Here is a 19,782-nt window from a genome sequence, read left to right as displayed (position 1 = left end):
ATATGCAGAAAGTTTCTTTCATGCCTATGCTGGAGGAAGTGATTTTCCCTCTAGGCAGACATATCATGGGTTATTCAGCGCAAGTCAGGCTCCCATGCTTCAAAAAACTTCAGCTTAGAATCAAAAGTTCGAAGTCTCCATATTTTATAGTTGCAATAAATAATTATTGTTTTTAAGCTTCTGAACACTTTTTCTCCATGTATATTGAAAGATTATATTGTGTTTTATAATACAGGTCGTGATCTGAGGATGCCCAAGTGTTAGTTATTCCTCCAGTTAAAAAATGTAAATGGGTTCAAAGAAAAGGGCTTGGTTTTCCTCAGTAGCAACAAATGAGTGGAATAAAGCTGCCAGTTAACCTTAGACAGCAGCAGGATTTGAAAGTGTTCAGAAAGGCATTAAAAGCAGTGCTTTTTGAGGAGGCATTTGGATGAAGCAGTACGACTCACACCATACCAACAATATCGCTTTCTTTTCCATCAAATAAGCTTTCCTCATGAGCAGTTTGGACCCCTTTGCTTCTAAGCAAAATGAAAGGGACATTGTCAAATAGTAACTCCTCTGGTGCAAAAACCAAGGAGGGTCCCCACCCGCATTCTCAAATAATTCTTCTTTTTACCCCAAACCTTTGTACCAATGGTACACTTAGGACACGTGTCTGTTGGCAAACGGCTTAGTTTTGAAAGCCGGACTGGCACCAAGTATGTATGTTGTATCAACTGATACTGTATTTCCCTTATGTTAGCCTCCTCTATTGTTTCAGGAATGCGTTGAAAACTTATGCTGCATCCACACCAATGGAAGTCCTCTCTTCCTGGCTCTTTGACGGTTTGCACAACTGTGTGTCCCAGGCAATCTGTTTAGTAATTGCTTTAAATAACTGTGATACACTTACTCTGTTTCGATTTTCTATTTGAAAAACCTCCTCTGTTTTCTCCCTAAAATCTTCACTTAAGTTGTCCAGGGATAACGACAGTAAGTAATGCCTTAGCTGCATATAAGCAAAAAAAAATACATTGGATCGAGGTCAACTTGAGAACTTATTTCTTGAAACCCTATCATCTTCCCCTGAGCCGTAACCACTTGCATTTTGTGGTGCGCACTCAGCGATGCCCAGATGCGAAATATCCTATTATGTTCCGGCATTCAGCTGGCATTTCCTTCTATGGGTAAGGAAATTGATTCATGCCCACTGTGTCCAACTAGTTTGCATAAACACAAGGAGACCATGATATCGCAATGCATGTGGGAAATCTGTTGTCTATGTGTGCAGCACATAATGCAACTGGAAAGGGAGCACTACATGCTGTTCAAAATCAAGAGGAGCGTGGTAATGTGGCCAATCTTGGCTTAGGAAACAGCCAAGAGGAATAAGGAGGGAGATTCTGGCTGTTTCTTTAGGACCTCTCTTATCTTTCTGGGCCCTGATTCTTTATAGTACAGTGAGGGGAGCCTCCCTTCACCCAGAATTTCTTGCGGGGCTGATCCTTAAGGAGGATCAGGCTCGATAGCTGTGGCTGGTCCGTCCCTTAAGGTGGTTTTGAGGGAGTTTCCTGTACTCTCCTTCATAAGGAGTTTAATGAGAAGAATCATACAACAATCCCGCAAGTGTCTCAGTTGACAAACCAAATTGTAGCCCTCGATATCTGGAACTCCTAAACCTCCAGTCTCCCAGTCCCCCACATTTGGTGGATAGGGATCCTTGCCCTCCTTCCATGCCACAGCAATCAGGATGTCATTTTATATACCAGCTTAATGGCCTGCTTCTGCAACCACATAGGAAGGAATTGTAGGACATAAAGGCACTGTGGCCACAATATCATCTTAAGTAAACTGATCCAACCCATTAATGACAAAGGGAGTGACTTCTGTAGCTTAAATGTATTTTTCATAAGTCAGTAACGATAAAATATTGGAGTCATAAAGCATTGACAAGTCACTTGGGAAAATTAATCCCAAGGTATTTAAAATCTTGTGCCAGTGTAATGGGAAGTCCCCCCACCCCCCATATCCCGGACCAGAGGTTTACATGGTAGCATCTCTGACTTGGTCCTATTCAAATTAAATCCATAAATGACCCAAAATGGGAAAACTCCTTTATCAGAGGAGCTAACAATTAGACAGGATCGTCTACAAAGGCTACTATTTTAAACTCAAATGCACTCAGTTTGATCCCAGAAATGCTCCTGTTTGCTTGTATTCCCCTTAGCAGATTTTCTAATGATAGAAGAAATAGCAAGGGTAGGGCATCCCTGGCATCTGTGTGCCCCCCCTAGAGCTGGAATTCCTTAGTGGCCTCTCCATTTTTTAAAAGACTGGCTTTAGGGTTAGAACAAAGCAGTTTGTCTTCACCCATGCACGCTTCTGAAAAACCAAACTTACCCAGTACAAAAAATAAATAATGCCAGGCTATCTTATCAAAAGCCTTTTCAGCATCAGAGCTTCATATGAGAGAGGCCAGGTCTCTTCCCTTACTCGCAAGCAGACATTCTTTTCTTGACATTCACCGTAGACTGCTACTGTCTAACAAAGCCTATTTGGTGATCTGCAGTCAGTTCTGGGAGAAAGACTGCCAGCCTGTCTGCATATATCTTTGCCAATAACTTGATGTCAAAGTTCAAAAAAGATATAGGCCTGTATAACTCAGGCAGTAACGGTTCCCTTTCTTTTTTTGGGAATGCGGTTATTAAGGCCCTATTGGTATCATAAGGGAAAAATTGAAGATCAATTAACTGTGTGAATAGTTTACTGATGCAAAGGGGCTGCTACCTTTCCATTTAAAAGCCTGTAGAATTCCCCCCATACCCATCTGGCCCAGGGGAGCTTGCTATATCTTGATCTGAATCTCTAGTGCTTTGAATGGGGCATTCAGTACCTCCATCTGCCTGGGTGAAAGGCTGAGGAGATGTAGCCTCTGGAAAAAATGATCTCTGTGCACCAAGTACAGCTATTTATAATAATCCAAAAACACCTTCTGCAAGCCATCCCACATACTCACTACAGCATTGGTGTGATCCCTTGCTACTACTATTTATTTAGCACCCATTTTATATTTAATAAGAGATGCCAGCATTTTACCTGTTATATTTCCATGCTTAAATAACTGATACTGGAAATAAAACATTTCTGAGTCCTTTGATGTATTAAGGAATTTAAAGCTGTCTGCGGTGCAATAAAATTGGCACTAGATTGTGTCATCTGCCTAGTGACCATGATCTCATGGTCCTTTCGAACCTGCGCCTCTAGGCACATTATTCTCTTATCCAGATCCCTTCTACGTTTAACTAAAAAAAGCTATGATGTCACTCCACAGGACTGCTTTGGCTGTTTCCCGTACAAACTAGGATTACCTGAATGTTCCTTGTTATGTTTGTGATACTCATCCCACTTTTGACTGAGCAATGCTACAAAACCTAGGTCCCTAAATAAATATGCAGGAAAATGCTTGCCCCTCTCTTAACCCAAGTCCCCTGCTACTGCACATCTATCTAAAAGGGTGTGTGATCTGAGACCTCTCAGGGTCCTGTCTCAGGCTTGCTCTAGAAAAGACCTCTATGGAGACCAGACAGACATGGGTATGAGAAAGACATGGGTATGAGAAACATGAGTATAATCTCTTTTCACTGTGGTCCAGGTTCAGACTGTGCACCCTGACATTCTGCCCAGGGGCTCTGACCTGGTGGGCTAATCTCACTGAAGTCTACATTGGGGGTTACCTGAGGGGCTTATTGCCTGATGCACACAGGACTACTTTGGGGGCTTATCCAATATAAACACACAATTACTGGGATTATACCTGGGGGCTTGAACCCAGGAGCTTATTCCTTATACAAATAGCCACACACAAACTGTGATTCAGTACATCATGGTTCCAGCTACTTAGGAAAGTAAGTTTATATGAGCAATAGGAAGATAAAACAAATAAAATCAGATCATATAGAAGTAAAACTTACATGTTTCCAAAGGATCAGCCTCTGTGCTCTCCCTCTCTTGCTCTCTTTCTCTCTGTTACTACTCCTTATACACTTAAGGGTAGATTTTCAAAGGGTTACATGCGTAACCCCGAAAACCTGCCCCTGCGTGCGCCAAGCCTATTTTGCATAGGCTCAGCGACGCGCGTATGTCCCAGGGCTTTGAAAAAGGGGCGGGAAGGGGGCGGGTCATGGATGTGGCGCCGATCCTGGGGCAGTCCGGGGCGGGACTGAGGCCTCCGGCACAGCGGCCATGCCGGAGGTTCGCACACCGGCAGCTGGCCGGCGCACGTAACTATTGATAACAAGATAGGGGGGGGGATTTAGATAGGGCTGGAGAGTGGGTTAGATAGGGGAATGGAGGGGGAAGGTGGGGGGGGGGGGGGAGCTGAAGGAAAGTTCCCTCTGAGGCCGCTCTGATTTCGGAGCGGCCTCGGAAGGAATGAGGAAAGCCATCGGGGCTCCCCTAGGGCTCAGCGTGTGCAAGGTGCACAAGTGTGCACGCGCCGACCCCGGATTTTATAACATGCGCGCAGCAGCACGCACATGTTATAAAATCCAGTGTACATTTGTGCGCACCGGGTACCGTGCACAAATGTACCCTGCGCACGCCATTTCGAAAATCTGCCCCTAAATGTTTGGGAAAAGCAGCGATATTCCTTCCCTCTATGTTCTTATCAATCTCAGGTGCAGCTGTGTGGCTTCACTCTCTCTCTCAGGCTTTAGTATAAGTTAATTACTTGATTTCTCATCAATCACCTACTGGAATAATTAAATAGACTCTTGGACTGTTTGTAAGCATTTCACAGTGCAAAACAATAAATATGAGTTAATTCAGGGGTTGGCCTGTGGCCTTCAAACTAGACTGTGTCTGGGTGAGAGCTCTGAATCCATACAGCCTAACCTCTAAATACATCCTCAGTCAAAGTAACAAAAAATGATTCCAAGCTATCCACCTCTGGATTCAGAGGATTCACACTGACACCTGCTGGATGAAAAGTTATATTGGTGTCAGCATTAATAAGAACAGTGTGTATTACTTGTTGGATATATACATGCATTAAACACTGGTCCCCTTAGGATTAACAAAATATAAAAGATCAGAGCTACTACCAAATTTGCAAGAAAAGCTAAATCCATTACCTCATTGCTCCCTCTATGCAATTGGTCAGAATAACCTTATCAAGAATACCTAAACCCCATTTAAGCTTCATGGCTCCTGGAGTTTAATTGACCCAGAAGTCTGGCCAATTTAAAACATTAGCAAGGTGTGTCTCTGGCCTGGCAGGAGTGTCCACAGTATAGCCTGCGACCACACGTGCAGTTATTTGGGTGCCTCTCTACCCCATGATGAAGTATTGTCTCAGGTCTTTGCTCAATAGCCTCTCCCACTGACAGTATACTGCTAATCTCCTTATCTTTTAGATATCTGGAACCTAAAATCTGCAATTGGTCTCAGTATCTTTTGTCATCCATTGCGATCTCCATGCTGGTTGTTGTATGTGGTTGGCCTATCTGACTTCTGGGAGACACCCAGTTCATCAGAATATGTAGGCTACCTTTCATTGATTTTCCAGTATCAGGCCTATTGTGCTCAGTATAGCCTGCGACCATACATGCAGTTATATGGGTGCCTTTCCTTACCGCGATAAAGTATTGTGTCAGGTCTTTGCTCAATAGCCTCTCCCACTGGCAGCATACTGCTAACCTCCTTATCTTTTAGGTATCTGGAACAGTTAAACTCAGGTGTAGCACATACTCCCCAACCACTGATAGTGCAAAGCAAAAACAAAATCCCTGTTTCAAACATCTGTTCTAGTTCTTTCTACAAAAAAATTACTTTCTGAGTGTCAGATTGACATACAGATAGCATATTCTGCTGAACCATTAACACAGAAGCTCCTGCTCATGGGAGGTGAGAACTGCCTATCATGACCTCACAGTGGACTGAGAAACAAAATCCTAACAGCGCACAGTTTAACTCCCAATTCAGTAAGCTAATGTACAGACTGACTGCACATTTTAACTTGGGAGGGTAGGGGCTGAATGGAATAGAATGTATAGGAGCATAACTCTTGTGCTCCTAGCCAACTCTCTGGCCATGGTTAGACTTTAAAAAATAAAAATAAATGTACTGTCGAGCCTCTGCCCTTGTCTTCACAGTAGGAGGGGAGCCTCAGTGGCAGATCCTGCTTTGAAACTTTACTCCACCTCTGACCAGAAAATGTGTGCTCAGCCAGCATCCCATTCTGCATTAGGAAGGAATGATTGCCCTCATATGCATCAAATTTCATGTGAGGGCACTGAACTGACCATACATTTTTTAAATGATCATTTCGAGAGCATAAAACACCTCGCTGTGTGGGCAGTAAGGATAACGTTCACAAAATGTGTGTTCAGGTGAATGCACCTTTCTGAGGGACTTGAAGGGCTTTCTGCAGCGCATGGGAATGTGTCTGGTCCAGGATACTCCCAAGGAGCCCTTGTGACCATGACAGGGGCTACATTATTAAGAACATAAAAAATTGCCATGCTGGGTTAGACCAAGGGTCCATCAAGCCCAGCATCCTGTTTCCAACAGAGGCCAAACCAGGCCACAAAAACCTGGCAATTACCCAAACACTAAGAAGATCTCATGCTACAGATTATTAATTTCACAAGAATTTGTTAGATTAAGTAGGTTGATTAAGTATTCTAGGGGGTCCATATTCAAAAGCCATTTAGACAGATAACTCAAAAGTTATCCAGCTAAATGGCAAAACCAGCATATTTCATCCTTACAAGCATTGAAAATTCTAACCAGAGGAGTTGATTTGTACACTGCAGTCTCTGCTAGCTACATTGTACAAATCAATTCCTTTTCATCACTTATAAGGTCTAAAATTATTTCATGATGTCAATTTTACAATGAATACCTCTGAATGTGTCTGTAACATCAACCCCCCAATCCCAACCCACCTCCCGAAAACTCACCCTAAATCAGTGCCCCCTTACAATGGTCGTATATTGAGTGTCAAGCTGAGCCATATAAAGAGTCTCTCTCTCTCAAGATACGCATGTAAAGCTGCAGACATACGCATGTGAAAAGTATTTTATAACCTACGTGTGTATTTTATAAAATAGCACGTACCTTTGTGCGCGGCGAGATATACACCATTATGGATGCACGCGCGACCCTTTTAAAATCTGCCCGATTGTATGTATTTGTGTGTAAACATAAGCACGTGTGTTTCGAGGTTAAGATATGCATATTTTATGATACGTGCGGGTTATAAAATACTATCGTAGATCTGTGTATGCTTCCCAGTGCGCACACATGGACGCGGTAATTTTATAACAAGTGCGAGCTGGTGCGTGCATGTTATAAAATCGTTGGGCTATGCGTGCTGGATTTTGTAATCTGTGCGCACATGTATAGGGGAATTATGCAAGTTTTTCGTGGTGATGCATTGCGGTCTTCCCCAGTTCCCTCCCAGTCCGCTCCAATTAAGGAGGGGACTGGGAGGGAACTTCCCTACCTCCTTCCCCTTCCCCTCTCCTCCCCACCCCCTAAACCCTTTCTCCTACTTTTCTATTTTTTTGTTTTGTTGCTTACTGCTCCAATGGAGCAGTAAGCAACTTGCGTGCGGCAGGATCCCCTTCCCCGGTACAGCAGCAAATGGCCGCTGTACATCCGCCTCCAGCCCCACCCCTCCCCGCCCCCTGGATTGTCTCTTTACCTGGGCCTGGCACTTTGGTGTGTAACGGGGGTTACGTGTGTGACTGGGCCCCTTTTGAAGATGCACGTGGCGCGCACAAGGCCCAGCCACGCACGTAACCTCTGTTTTTAATGCGCACAACTCTCTTAAAAGCTACTCGTTAGTATAGAGATGAAGGGTCACATCCATTCAAACCTATGGCTCACACTTTTGAGTTCATTTATGTCTACTTACAGATTATAAATATGAATGTTAAATTTTAAGTATAAAAAAAAAAAACTGAGAGCCTCCAAGCTCATATTGTGTATATGGTGAGGGTGTACTTTTTTACTTGGGCCAATTGCCTGGCTATAGCTCTGGTTTGTCTTGGTACCAGATTCACAGTTGACGCGCAGTCTTGAATAATAAGGACTTTTGGAAATTGTTTCTCTCTTGAATTTTATTAGATGTGTCTGATTTCCTGTTTATTCCTTTAATATTTGTTTACTTGTTTATTATTCATTGACCAGTTCCTAAATTGTTCATATGTGACTTTTATTGTGTGTGTTAGGTTTATGCTTTGCCTTTATTTGGCCAAAATATTTCTTTAAGCAAACATTTATTCTTATATTCAGAGCGTGGTGCTCTGACTCTGGTGGGGCCTGGGCAATCACGTGGTTGGGGTTTAGGAGCAAGAAAGGGCTATTCTAGGTTGGCGAAGAGTGGACATAGTGGCACTGTTTGTTTATCCTCAGTTAATTATGAACCCACGAGCCACTGAGTTTCTAGTTCATAGTGGGGCCCAGTGGTGGCAGCAGTTATAATGGATTACCTGAGGGGATGCTATAGACATAATACAGGCTCCTTATGTCTTGGTAGGATGAGCTGTGTCCTATGAAATGGTTTTAAGTTTTAGGAACCTCTAAGAATCAAGAGAAAATTCTTTTTCCAGAAAATAATTGCTCAATACCTGCACACACTTAATCTTCCTTTTTTCATCCCAATGTAAACATTCTAATTTCGTAACACTCCTTTTCTTTCTTAGGCAGTTTGAGTTTGAGCTGGAATGTCCTAATCAGTCCTGGGTCATAGGTAAATGCACTTGGAGTTAGGATCATGATTATAGAAGGCTCTCGTTTCTATGTCTTTGCAGGCCTAATGGAGGCTGTTAACATTACCAGCCCCATGCAGTTAATTCATGGAACAGCGGGCAGTGCCGCCCTTCTCTCTGTGAGATATACCAGCTCCAGCAGTGATAAACCTGTCATCAAATGGCAGCTGAAGAGGGACAAGCCTGTCACAGTGGTGCAGTCCATAGGCACAGAAGTCATCGGAAACCTGCGGGTGGACTACAAAAACCGGATTAGAATCTACGATAATGGTTCCCTCCTAATCACAAACCTGAACCTGTCTGATGAGGGCACCTACGAGGTAGAGATCTCCATCACTGATGATACATTCACCGGGGAGAAGACCATTAACCTTACTGTGGACAGTAAGTGTATAAATAGTAAGAGACAGAGAGAGACATTTACAGATAGGACAGCAAATGCGTACCTTTCATTTATCTGTTTTAGAGAAATCGATTACTTGCGACAAATGCCACAGCTGCAGAGCAAAATTCACGCATGCACATTAACCGACAACAGAAGGTGTAAAAGTTTTGGGAGGTAGCGTTGGGGTAGGGAAAATAAGTTTTGAATGTATGCGTGCAAATCCACACGCAGAAAGGTTCACCTTCTCTCGAACAGGTGTGACTTTGGGCATATAGCTGCACCAGGATCCGTGCACCCCTACGAATTTATGTGCATCAATCCACTTTGAAGATTCGGTATCAGGTCTGCATGTAAAATGTCTCTCTGCAGGACATAACAAATTACCATCTTGAATGTTGTTTTTAGTGATATCTTGTGAGATGTGTGTAAGGAATGAGGGACATCTCAGAAAGTTCCAATGAAATGCCTTGGAATGAGTAATTTGTATTTATAGGACAGGGCAAAGTTTATATACTGTATATATATATTTTTTTAAAGCAAAGCTGAAGGACTATCTCTCCAAGAATAGTCACCTAACTGTTTCCATCCCCAGTAGAAACAGAGCTTTTTGCTTTTCTCTGGATTACTATGTAAAGAGCTGTTAGACAATCAGATAAGACTTGATGGACCTCCGGTGTTCTTTCAGCCAACAGCAAGCAAGCATGATGGCAGATAAAGGAATTTTAAAAATCAGTAAACCAAACAGTCAAAGGAACTGATATTAGTGATTTTTTTATTATTTCCTTTCTATGCAGCTACTGTTCATGTGTCTTTGTGGTGGGTATTTTTCCCCTCTCGCTGCTTCTTTCAGCCAAACCAGCCTTGTAATTATGAAACTACCAAGTTCTTTGCTTCTCTCATTCCTTCTAGTTCCGATTTCCAAGCCCCAAGTGATTCTTTCCTCATCCACAGTTCTGGAACTCAGCGAATCCTTCACCTTGAACTGCTCCCATGAGAATGGCACAAAGCCCACTTACACCTGGCTGAAGGATGGAAAGCCGCTGGCCAATGATTCACGGCTACTACTGTCACAAGACAAAAAAGTGCTGACCATCACCAAGGTCCTCATGTCCGATGATGACATCTACAACTGTGCAGTCGAGAACCCTATCAGTAAGGGGCGCAGTGCCCCCATAAAACTAACTGTCTACAGTAAGTACCAAAAACGATCGTGGGAATCCCATTAATAACTCTAAACATTGCCCTATAAAGCTAACCAGTGTAACCCTCGGCCCGGTCAGCTCTTGGGCAAAGGGTCACATGGGAAGGGTCACAGACCATGCAAGGCCTCGTGGCCTCCTGGTGTTCCCGCTCAAAGGGAATACTTGCTTTTCAAGGCCCTTGCGGGTTTCTTTATGCATTGGGGCTCTTCTACACACTAGTTCATTCACATCAAAATCACACTCCTCTCCAAAACTACTGTTCAAAAATACAGTCTCACTCTCTACTGCACTCGATAGCAGGAAAACAAAATCTAAAATATCAATACACTAGAGAATAGTGCACTCCAGCAAACAAAGTGCAAGAACCACCAAAAAATAAAAAGTCTTCTCACACTCCACAGTACTTCCCCCCCCCCCCTCTCTCTCTCTCTCTCTCTCTCTCTCTCTCTCTCTCTCTCTCTCTCTCTGAAATCTTCCAATACATTTATCCAGCAGATTCTGTGGAATCCCTTTCTTTATAGAGTTCATCAGATTTTGATCTTGTCTTGGGAGAATTTCTTCAACACACTCTGGACTCCCAGGAACTTTCTTCCCTGGAACTCTGAATCTCCTCCTCTCAAGTACTATCAGTATGGAGGGACAGACCCAACAAGTGTCCTCACTCCCAGCCTTGTCTCCAACAACTCACCCTACATCACGTGGGTGCAAGATTTTAATACAAACTTACAAATGTTCCCAATGGGGCGTGGTACAACTTACTAATATACCTCACTATACCTCACTATACATCACACAAGTGCTGGGCCTGTTGAGACCTCTGAATCAAACTGCCACCTAAGAGAAGGTCCTAAGATGGTTGATTGGGTCACAAACTGAACGATATGCACTAGAAGACAATGGTAAAATGGAAAGGGGGTTATCAGTGGAGTGCCTCAAGGGATCAGTCTTCGGTCCAGTTATGTTCAATGTGAAATTTGGTCTTACCTGATAATTTCCCTTCCTTGAGTCCTGCTAGACCAGTCTTTATCAATGGAATATCTCTACTCCACAGCTGCTGAAGACAGAGGACAGGCCTACATTTTTTCACTCCCATGATGTCATCCTGTTTATAAGGGATGTATGTCCTGGGATGGATACTAGTACCCTACTCTCTAACTAGTAAGTCAAACCACAAATTAGCATTGTATTTGCTTAATAATTTGAAATTAAATTCACTTTGAAACTGTCCCCATATTTTTACATTTTGGTTTTTTTTTAAAGCAACAGAAATAGAGGGGGATAATCCCTATTACATCTACACTGCTACCTCCTAAGGCTAAGATTGTTCTAATTTCTGTATTTTGTTTGTTTTTTGAGGCACCAGGGGGGCATTCAAATGATAACCTCTCACAGACACATAAGGGAAAAGGGAAGACAGACATAACAGAGCAGAATAATAATGAAACAAGGTAATATATTGCCTACCTTGGCAAGAAGTTAACATCTACTGGCTGCTCCTGTCTGGACTGATCTAGCAGGAAAATAAATTATTAGCAAGACCTAATTTCACATTCTTTCTCTTCCTGTCAGACCAGTCTTTACCAATGAGAGGTACCCAAGGAGGAGAAAGTCTGAGCTGCCATCTGCCTTGGCTCTTACATCCAATCCATAGAATCTTGTGAAGGAGTGCAAGGGTGATCAGGTGGAGGTACTGTTGGTGCCTCTGCCCATGATGCTGCTTGTTCCTTGGTGGAATGCACTCGAAGCACTGTCAGCGCTCGTAAGCTCTCATGTAAGAAGAACATAAGAACTTGCCCATGCTGGGTCAGACCAAGGGTCCATCAAGCCCAGCATCCTGTTTCCAACAGAGGCCAAACCAGGCCACAAGAACCTGGCAATTACCCAAACGCCAAGAAGATCCCATGCTGCTGATGCAATTAATAGCAGTGGCTATTCCCTAAGTAAACTGATTAATAGCAGTTAACAGACTTCTCCAAGAATTTATCCAAATATTTTTTTGAATTCAGCTACACTAACTGCATCCTCTGGCAACAAATTCCAGAGCTTTATTGTGCGTTGAGTGAAAAAGAATTTTCTCCGATTAGTCTTAAATGTGCTACTTTCTAACTTCATGGAAAGCCCCCTAGTCCTTCTATTATCCGAAAGTGTAAATAACCGAGTCACATCTACTCGTTCAAGACCTCTCATGATCTTAAAGGCCTCTATCATATCCCCCCTCAGCTGTCTCTTCTCCAAGCTGAACAGCCCTAACCTCTTCAGCCTTTCCTCATAGGGAAGCTGTTCCATCCCCTTTAGGTAGGAATGCTGATGCAATTGCCTCCTTAATCTATCTGGCCAATGAGGTCTTGGAGGCTGCTTTGCTTTTCCTTGGGAATCCATGTAACATAAGCAGCCTGACTTTCTGAAGGGGTTGATAACCTTCACATATCTTAATAATGCCCGTCTCACATCTGGGAGGTGCAGCTTCCTGTCCCCCAGAGCATCTCCCTTGTCTTGAAAGGCCCAGAGAGAAATTGATTTATGTGGCAGGAATGCACTATTTTTGGCATGAAGGAAGAAACTGGATTGAGTGTAACCGTCCAGGGAAAAAAAATCAAATTTGAATTTCTACAGGACAGTGCCTGTAACTCCAAAGTGCATCGGGCCTAGCAGATTGCCACAAGGAAAATCACAAGGGAAAGGTCCTTCATGGATGCTTTCTTTAGAGGCTCAAAGTGTGGCTCTGCTAGAGAATTCACGTCTAAATTAAGGTTCCATTATGGGACAAGTGTCCTGAACAGAGGACAGATTCCCTTAATCACTTTCAGGCAATGTAGATTTACACTGGTTCTCAGGACACACCCAGGCAGTCAGATTTTCAGGAGGAGTAGCCTAGTGGTTAGAGCAGTGGGCTATGAACCAGGAGACCAGGGTTCAAGTCCCGCTGTCGCTCCTTATGACCTTGGGCAAGTCACTTTACCCTCCATTGTCTCAGGTACAAACTTAGATTGTAAGCCCTCAGGGGATAGGAAAATACCTACAGTAACTGAATGCAATCCACTTTGAAGCGCTGAAAAAAGTGTGAAAAGTGGAATATAAAAAAAAATATATATATATATATATATATCCATAATGAATATGTTTAAGATAGATTTGCATACACTGCCTCCATTATATGCAAATCTATATCATACATATTCATTGTAGATATACTGAAAACCTGATTGGCTAGGGTGTGTCCTAAGGTCTGGGTTGAGAACCCCTGGCATAGAATATCTGGGTGTTTAAAAACATGTATCCCCCTTCCCCATCCCTCTGTAGTAGGAGGTAGCAGTCATCTACACCTTTAGGGATCCAAGGGCTAAACCTTCCTGCTCTGCAGGAAATCCATAATAGATGTTATGTCCACTCTCCAAGGAGAGGCTTTATGATCCTCACAGAATTTCTCAAAAAGGGACTACATGCCTTCAACACAGTTGATATGACTATTGGAGAGTAGCCCTTCCTTTGTAAATATGTCCTTTCAAAGGCCAGACTATAAAAGAGAATGAAGACTGATCTTCCACTACCACTGGGCCTTGGTGAAGGAGACCTTTCTCATCGGAAAGACACAGGGGAGGGCCAGAGAGGAGTCCTAGCAGGTCTGCATACCAGGGTCTGATGCCACTAATATCATCATCGCTGGATGATTCTCTTTCTCTGAGGACAAGCAGTATGGTAGGGCTCACACAGAAAATGTATGTCAAATTTTGTAGAACTTTGACTAAGCACACTGGGTATGCCAAGCATGCCCTATACCACGTGTCCATGAGGGATTCCTCTCCAGTCTCTCTTCTTCTGCAGAGCTGTAAGCCTTGCAGTGTGAGCTCACTTTGGCTATATTTGGCTTTGGGAAAACTGGTTTTTCTTGTGGTTTTCAGTTTTTCATCGTTGTTCCATCGCTGAGTCCCTCTTGGTGCCCTCTCATAGCGTCTGCTAGTCAGGGTTTTTGGTGATTTAGCTAAGTTTCATTTCATGGTTGATTCCCTTTGGAGGTGCATTGGTGCCCGCTGGCCATCAACAGCCTGCTGTTATCGCCTTTGGTTTATGTCCCTTTTGTTTCATCTGTCATGGCCATGTCTCATTTTCAGAGATGCTCCCAGTGCCTGAGGACCATGTCCATCACAGATTCACATGAGATATGTGACCTCTGCCTGGGGGCATTGCATGACATCCAGGGTTGCTGCTTATGTGCCCAGATGACCCCGAAGTGACATCGGCTTCGATTAACAAGCTGGAGCAACTCTTTGGGTCAAAGAAGTTAGAGCCTTCAGCATTGGCATCGAAGGATCAAGGAGCTGCACTAATGGACATTGAGCCATCCACATCAGCAGGGACCGTTGCTTCCGTTGATGCCACCAGTGGGCAGGAGCGCCAGAGACTCACCATCGTAAACCTCCTCCAGGCCGAGGACATTGGGTTCCTTGTATCAGCTTCGGCACTCGGGAAGGACCTGGCCAATCATTAAGGGAAGCCAAAGAAGCAGTGGCACTGGATCCAGGCATGCATGAACTGGTTTTTGCCAGAATGCCCCTGAAGCGACCCTGCAGTGAGGAGTGCCAATCCTCCATCAGTGCTGGGAGTTCGCGATGGCCTCCACCGGTCCTGATGCCAGTCACCGATCCAGCTTGAGGGTTTGAAGAGGATGGAGCCACCCCTCTTTCCTCCCAGTTGGTGTTGGCACCAGCAACATTCGAGGAGGAACTGAAGTGCCAAGTCCAGCTAGTGGTGGACTGGGTGCTGCAGTGCTTCTGTCCTGTGGCACTGACGGCATTTACCCTGGTGCTGCCCATCCTCGTACCACTTCTGGAGAAGCTCACTGTGCTCATCGGTGTGTTACTGACCCAGCTGGCACTGGTTCCCCTACTGATATGGTTGACGTTGTAGGTTCCTCCAAGGAGGAAGCTCCACTGAGATCAGCAGAGAGACTGAGGCCTTCCACTTCCCATCCAGTTCTACTAGTACCTGCATCTCTGGATGAAGGCCAAGCACCTAGGGACTTACAGTGAGTGGCTTACAGTGAGGATAAGGAATCCTATGACCCCCTTGGGGGATGAATCTTTGCAGTCCTCCTCCAAAGGCTCTGAGGGCCTCCCTTCAGAAACTTCTCTCCCAGAGGATCAAAGAAAGTCTCTGCCTGAAGACTTAACCTTCACAGGTTTTGTGAGGGTGATGATGGGAGCCATCCTGTATCAGTTATTGATGGAGGAGGATACCAGGCACAAAATGTTTGAGGTCCTCAAGTTCGAGGAGCCTCCTAAGGAGATTGTGGCGGTCCCTGTACATGAGATTCTTAAGGAGTTACTGAGGATATGGGAACACTTCCTCTCAGTACCTCCCATTAATAGGAAGGCAGATGGAGTCTATATCATCCAAAAGGCTGCTGGATTCGATAAGGTGGTGGTCGAATCTGCCTTCAAGAGGGCCAAGCGCTCTCGGACTCATTCCTCGGTGCCCCCAGGGAAGGACCATAGAGCGATGGACACTCTTGGGAGGAAGATGTTTCAAGGCACCATGCTCATTGCCTGCATCGCTGCTTACCATCTCTATATGAGCCAGAACTAACGGGGGACATCTGGAAGCAGGTGCAGGAGGTGGCTGAGCAGCTGTCTCAACAGCAGCAGGACACCCCCATTTTTTTAAATTCTTTATTTAAGCATTTTCAAATAAATTCTCAAGAAAACAATATTGAAATAGAAAAGGAAAAGAAGAAAGGAAAATTTCCAAATACAAGCAAAGAAGAAAAATACTTTCTATTCTTCAATTCCATAGGTCCACATGAGGGATCCAATAGCAATATTTTAAAGAAAATCCCAAAAGGGAACTTAGAGGAAAATAGAGCAGTATAAATACAGCAGGTATACTGAGTGTTTAGGGTACTCAACATTCTAAAAGAGGGGCAGGCTGATCTAGATCACTACCCACAGACTGCAAGATCAGTTTATCACTTAGAGAAATACGATGAAGAACGCTGTGGCTCAACTTTGGGACCACCATGAAACCCTCCAACAACTCTCTGCCAATACTTCAGACCCGTCCTCCTCTTCTAGGAGGCCAGCGAGACTGGGGCCAAGAAAGTCTTTATTTCACCAAAGGAAGTACTATGCTCCACCTCCTCACTCTCATCAACCTAATCAGGGCTCCCATGGCCATCCTAGGCAGCAAAGAGCCCCCAAGCCCCAGCTGACTCCTTAGTCAACTCTGGGGATGGGGTTTTGACTGGGTCATAGGGAGCATATGCTAATTGCCCATACCCAGGATGGTGGACCCTCCGGTCAGGGGAAGGCTGCAGTTCTTTGCGAACCAGTGGCCCAGTATAACCTCAGATCAGTGGGTTCTGTCCATCTTCCATCAGGAGTACCAATTGAACATATTGGGTGTCCCACCAAATTGCTCTCCGTGACTGTTTTGGGGGCCAGTAGCGCATCAGGAGGTACTACTAGCAGAGCTCTCCTCCCTCTTATTGGCCAGAGTGGTGGAGCTCCTGCCACAAGGCAAAGAGAGTAGGGATTCTACTCCAGGTACTTCCTGATTCTAAAGAGAATAGGTGGACTCCATCCCATCTTAGACTTAAGGGCCTTGAACAAGTTTCTAAGAAAAGAAAAGTTTGATGGTTTCCCTGGGCATCTTTATCCCCCTTTTGCAAAAAGGAAACTGGCTATATTCCCTTAACCTAAAGGATGCATACACTAGGGATGTGAATCGTGTCCTCGATCGTCTTAACGATCGATTTCGGCTGGGAGGGGGAGGGAATCGTATTGTTGCCGTTTGGGGGGGTAAAATATCGTGAAAAATCGTGAAAAATCGTGAAAAATCGAAAAATCGAAAAAATCGCAAAACCGGCACATTAAAACCCCCTAAAACCCACCCCGACCCTTTAAATTAAATCCCCCACCCTCCCGAACCCCCCCCAAATGACTTAAATAACCTGCGGGTCCAGCGGCGGTCCAGAACGGCAGCGGTCCGGAACGGGCTCCTGCTCCTCAATCTTGTTGTCTTCAGCCGGCGCCATTTTCCAAAATGGCGGCGAAAAATGGCGGCGGCCATAGACGAACACGATTGGACGGCAGGAGGTCCTTCCGGACCCCCGCTGGACTTTTGGCAAGTCTTGTGGGGGTCAGGAGGCCCCCCACAAGCTGGCCAAAAGTTCCTGGAGGTCCAGCGGGGGTCAGGGAGCGATTTCCCGCCGCGAATCGTTTTCGTACGGAAAATGGCGCCGGCAGGAGATCGACTGCAGGAGGTCGTTCAGCGAGGGTTCCGGCGCCTCGCTGAACAACCTCCTGCAGTCGATCTCCTGCCGGCGCCATTTTCCGTACGAAAACGATTCGCGGCGGGAAATCGCTCCCTGACCCCCGCTGGACCTCCAGGAACTTTTGGCCAGCTTGTGGGGGGCCTCCTGACCCCCACGAGACTTGCCAAAAGTCCAGCGGGGGTCCGGAAGGACCTCCTGCCGTCCAATCGTGTTCGTCTATGGCCGCCGCCATTTTTCGCCGCCATTTGGAAAATGGCGCCGGCTGAAGACAACAAGATTGAGGAGCAGGAGCCCGTTCCGGACCGCCGCTGGACCCGCAGGTTATTTAAGTCATTTGGGGGGGGTTCGGGAGGGTGGGGGATTTAATTTAAAGGGTCGGGGGTGGGTTTTAGGGGGTTTTAGTGTGCCGGCTCACGATTCTAACAATTTATAACGATAAATCGTTAGAATCTCTATTGTATTGTGTTCCATAACGGTTTAAGACGATATTAAAATTATCGGACGATAATTTTAATCGTCCTAAAACGATTCACATCCCTAGCATACACTCATATCGAGCTCTTCCCTGGTCACAGGAAGTATCTTCAATTCGTCATGGGAAAACAGCAGTTCCCATACCAGGTGTTGCCACTCGGGCTTGTGTCAGCCCCATGGGTCTTCACAAAATGGCTGGCCGTGGTGGTGACGCACCTCTGCAGGCTGGGAGTGCATGTTTTCCCATATCGGGATGATTGGCTGGTCAAGAGCAAGTCTCAGGGAGGGGCCACCAAGTCCATGCACTTGACCATCCAGGTGTTGGAGTCACTAGGATTCATTCTCAGCTACCCAAAATCCCATCTCAGCCCGTCACTTCAATTGGACTTCATAAGAGCCCTGCTAAACACAGCTCAGGCAAGGCCTTCCTGCCTTACCAGAGGGCCTTCACCTTGACGACTATCACAGCAGAGATCCAACAGAGCCAGCAGGCCTCAGCCTGGTATAAGTTGATGGTGTTGGGCCATATGTCTGTAACCATCCATGTTACTCCCTTGGCATGTTTACACATGCGCAGAGCCCAATGAACCCTGAGGTTGCAGTGGCACCAAGCCACTCAGAGCCTCCAGGATTGCACCCGAGTCACCCTGTCTCCCTGGGACTCTGTCCTGGTGGTGGGTGCTTTCAAATCTGGAGTGGGGGATCTCGCTTCAAAGCCCCCCTACCAAATTGTCCTAACCACGGATGCATCCATCCTGGGGTGGGGAGCTCATGTAGATGGGCTCAGCACTCAGGCTCTCTGGTCCGCCCAGGAATGCTCTTGTCAAATCAACTTCCTGGAGCTTCGGGCGATCAGGTACATGTCATGGGCTTTCAGAGATCAGCTGTCCAACAAAGTGGCCCTGATCCACACAAATAGCAGCATTTAGCTGGCTAAGACTGAAAAATGCTACTTACATGGACAAGTAGCACTATTTGGAATTATCTGGGTATGTTAGATAGCTGAATAAGTCTAAAAAAAAAAAAAAAAAAAGTGCTACATATCCAGATAAATAGAGCTTTGCCTTGGACCATACTCTCTGGATCCATAAATACCAGTTGTGCACTGAGACATTCAATGGAAGTCCTAAGGCAAGAACTTCTGGGTTCTTCCATCACTGCAGAGATGCCTGCTTCTCAAGAGTCATGAATATCTGATTAAACAACTGAAGCAATTGATTTCATTGATCCTGGAGGGCCCACTGAAGCCTCTTCATGGGAAGGTGAGTCAGTGGAACCATGTGGAACATTGCTGTCATGTGATCCAGCAGAACAAGAACCAACCTCACTAATGTTTGTTCTTGTTGCAGGAGGGATCACATGAGACCCATTAAAGCCCTGGCCTTCTCAACTGGCAGACAAGCCTTCTCCTGAAACAAGCTAATCCAAGTTGCAATGAACTGGATCCTCTGGGATGGGATCAAATTGAACTTTGGAACATTGATTAAAAAATCCCACATAGTGAATAAAATGAATAATGTGGAAGAGCTCCAGGATGCCTTTTGTGGAGAAGCCTGCCACTAACTAATTGTTTATGTACAGGAACACACAGACTTCTTGCTTCTGTGGCTGCAACTCTATGATTGCCATGCACTTTTGTGAACATCCTTGGGGGCATCCAAGAGGCTGAAAAGGAGCTCCTTGTTCTAATAG

At 45.1% G+C, this 19,782-nt stretch overlaps 1 protein-coding gene across 5 annotated transcripts in view; it reads left to right on the top strand.

The window, feature by feature from the left end:
- Positions 1-19,782, top strand: part of HEPACAM (hepatic and glial cell adhesion molecule) — a 128,872-nt gene that overhangs the window by 68,790 nt on the left and 40,300 nt on the right. For 3 of the 5 annotated variants that reach the window (XM_029574161.1, XM_029574159.1, XM_029574157.1), the window contains 2 exons: positions 8,802-9,158; positions 10,054-10,335. In XM_029574161.1, coding sequence (XP_029430021.1) covers positions 8,807-9,158; positions 10,054-10,335 — 634 coding nt within the window. In that variant the 5' untranslated portion in view covers positions 8,802-8,806. The remainder of the gene's footprint in view (positions 1-8,801; positions 9,159-10,053; positions 10,336-19,782) is intronic. The other 2 variants (XM_029574158.1, XM_029574156.1) reach the window with 2 other exon arrangements.

This window comes from Rhinatrema bivittatum, chromosome 12 (assembly GCF_901001135.1).
Source record: "Rhinatrema bivittatum chromosome 12, aRhiBiv1.1, whole genome shotgun sequence".
In the NCBI taxonomy this organism is placed as follows: Eukaryota; Metazoa; Chordata; class Amphibia; order Gymnophiona; family Rhinatrematidae; genus Rhinatrema; species Rhinatrema bivittatum.
The sequence above is the reverse complement of the archived record's forward strand: the minus strand, read 5'-3'. Positions and strand labels throughout refer to the sequence as shown.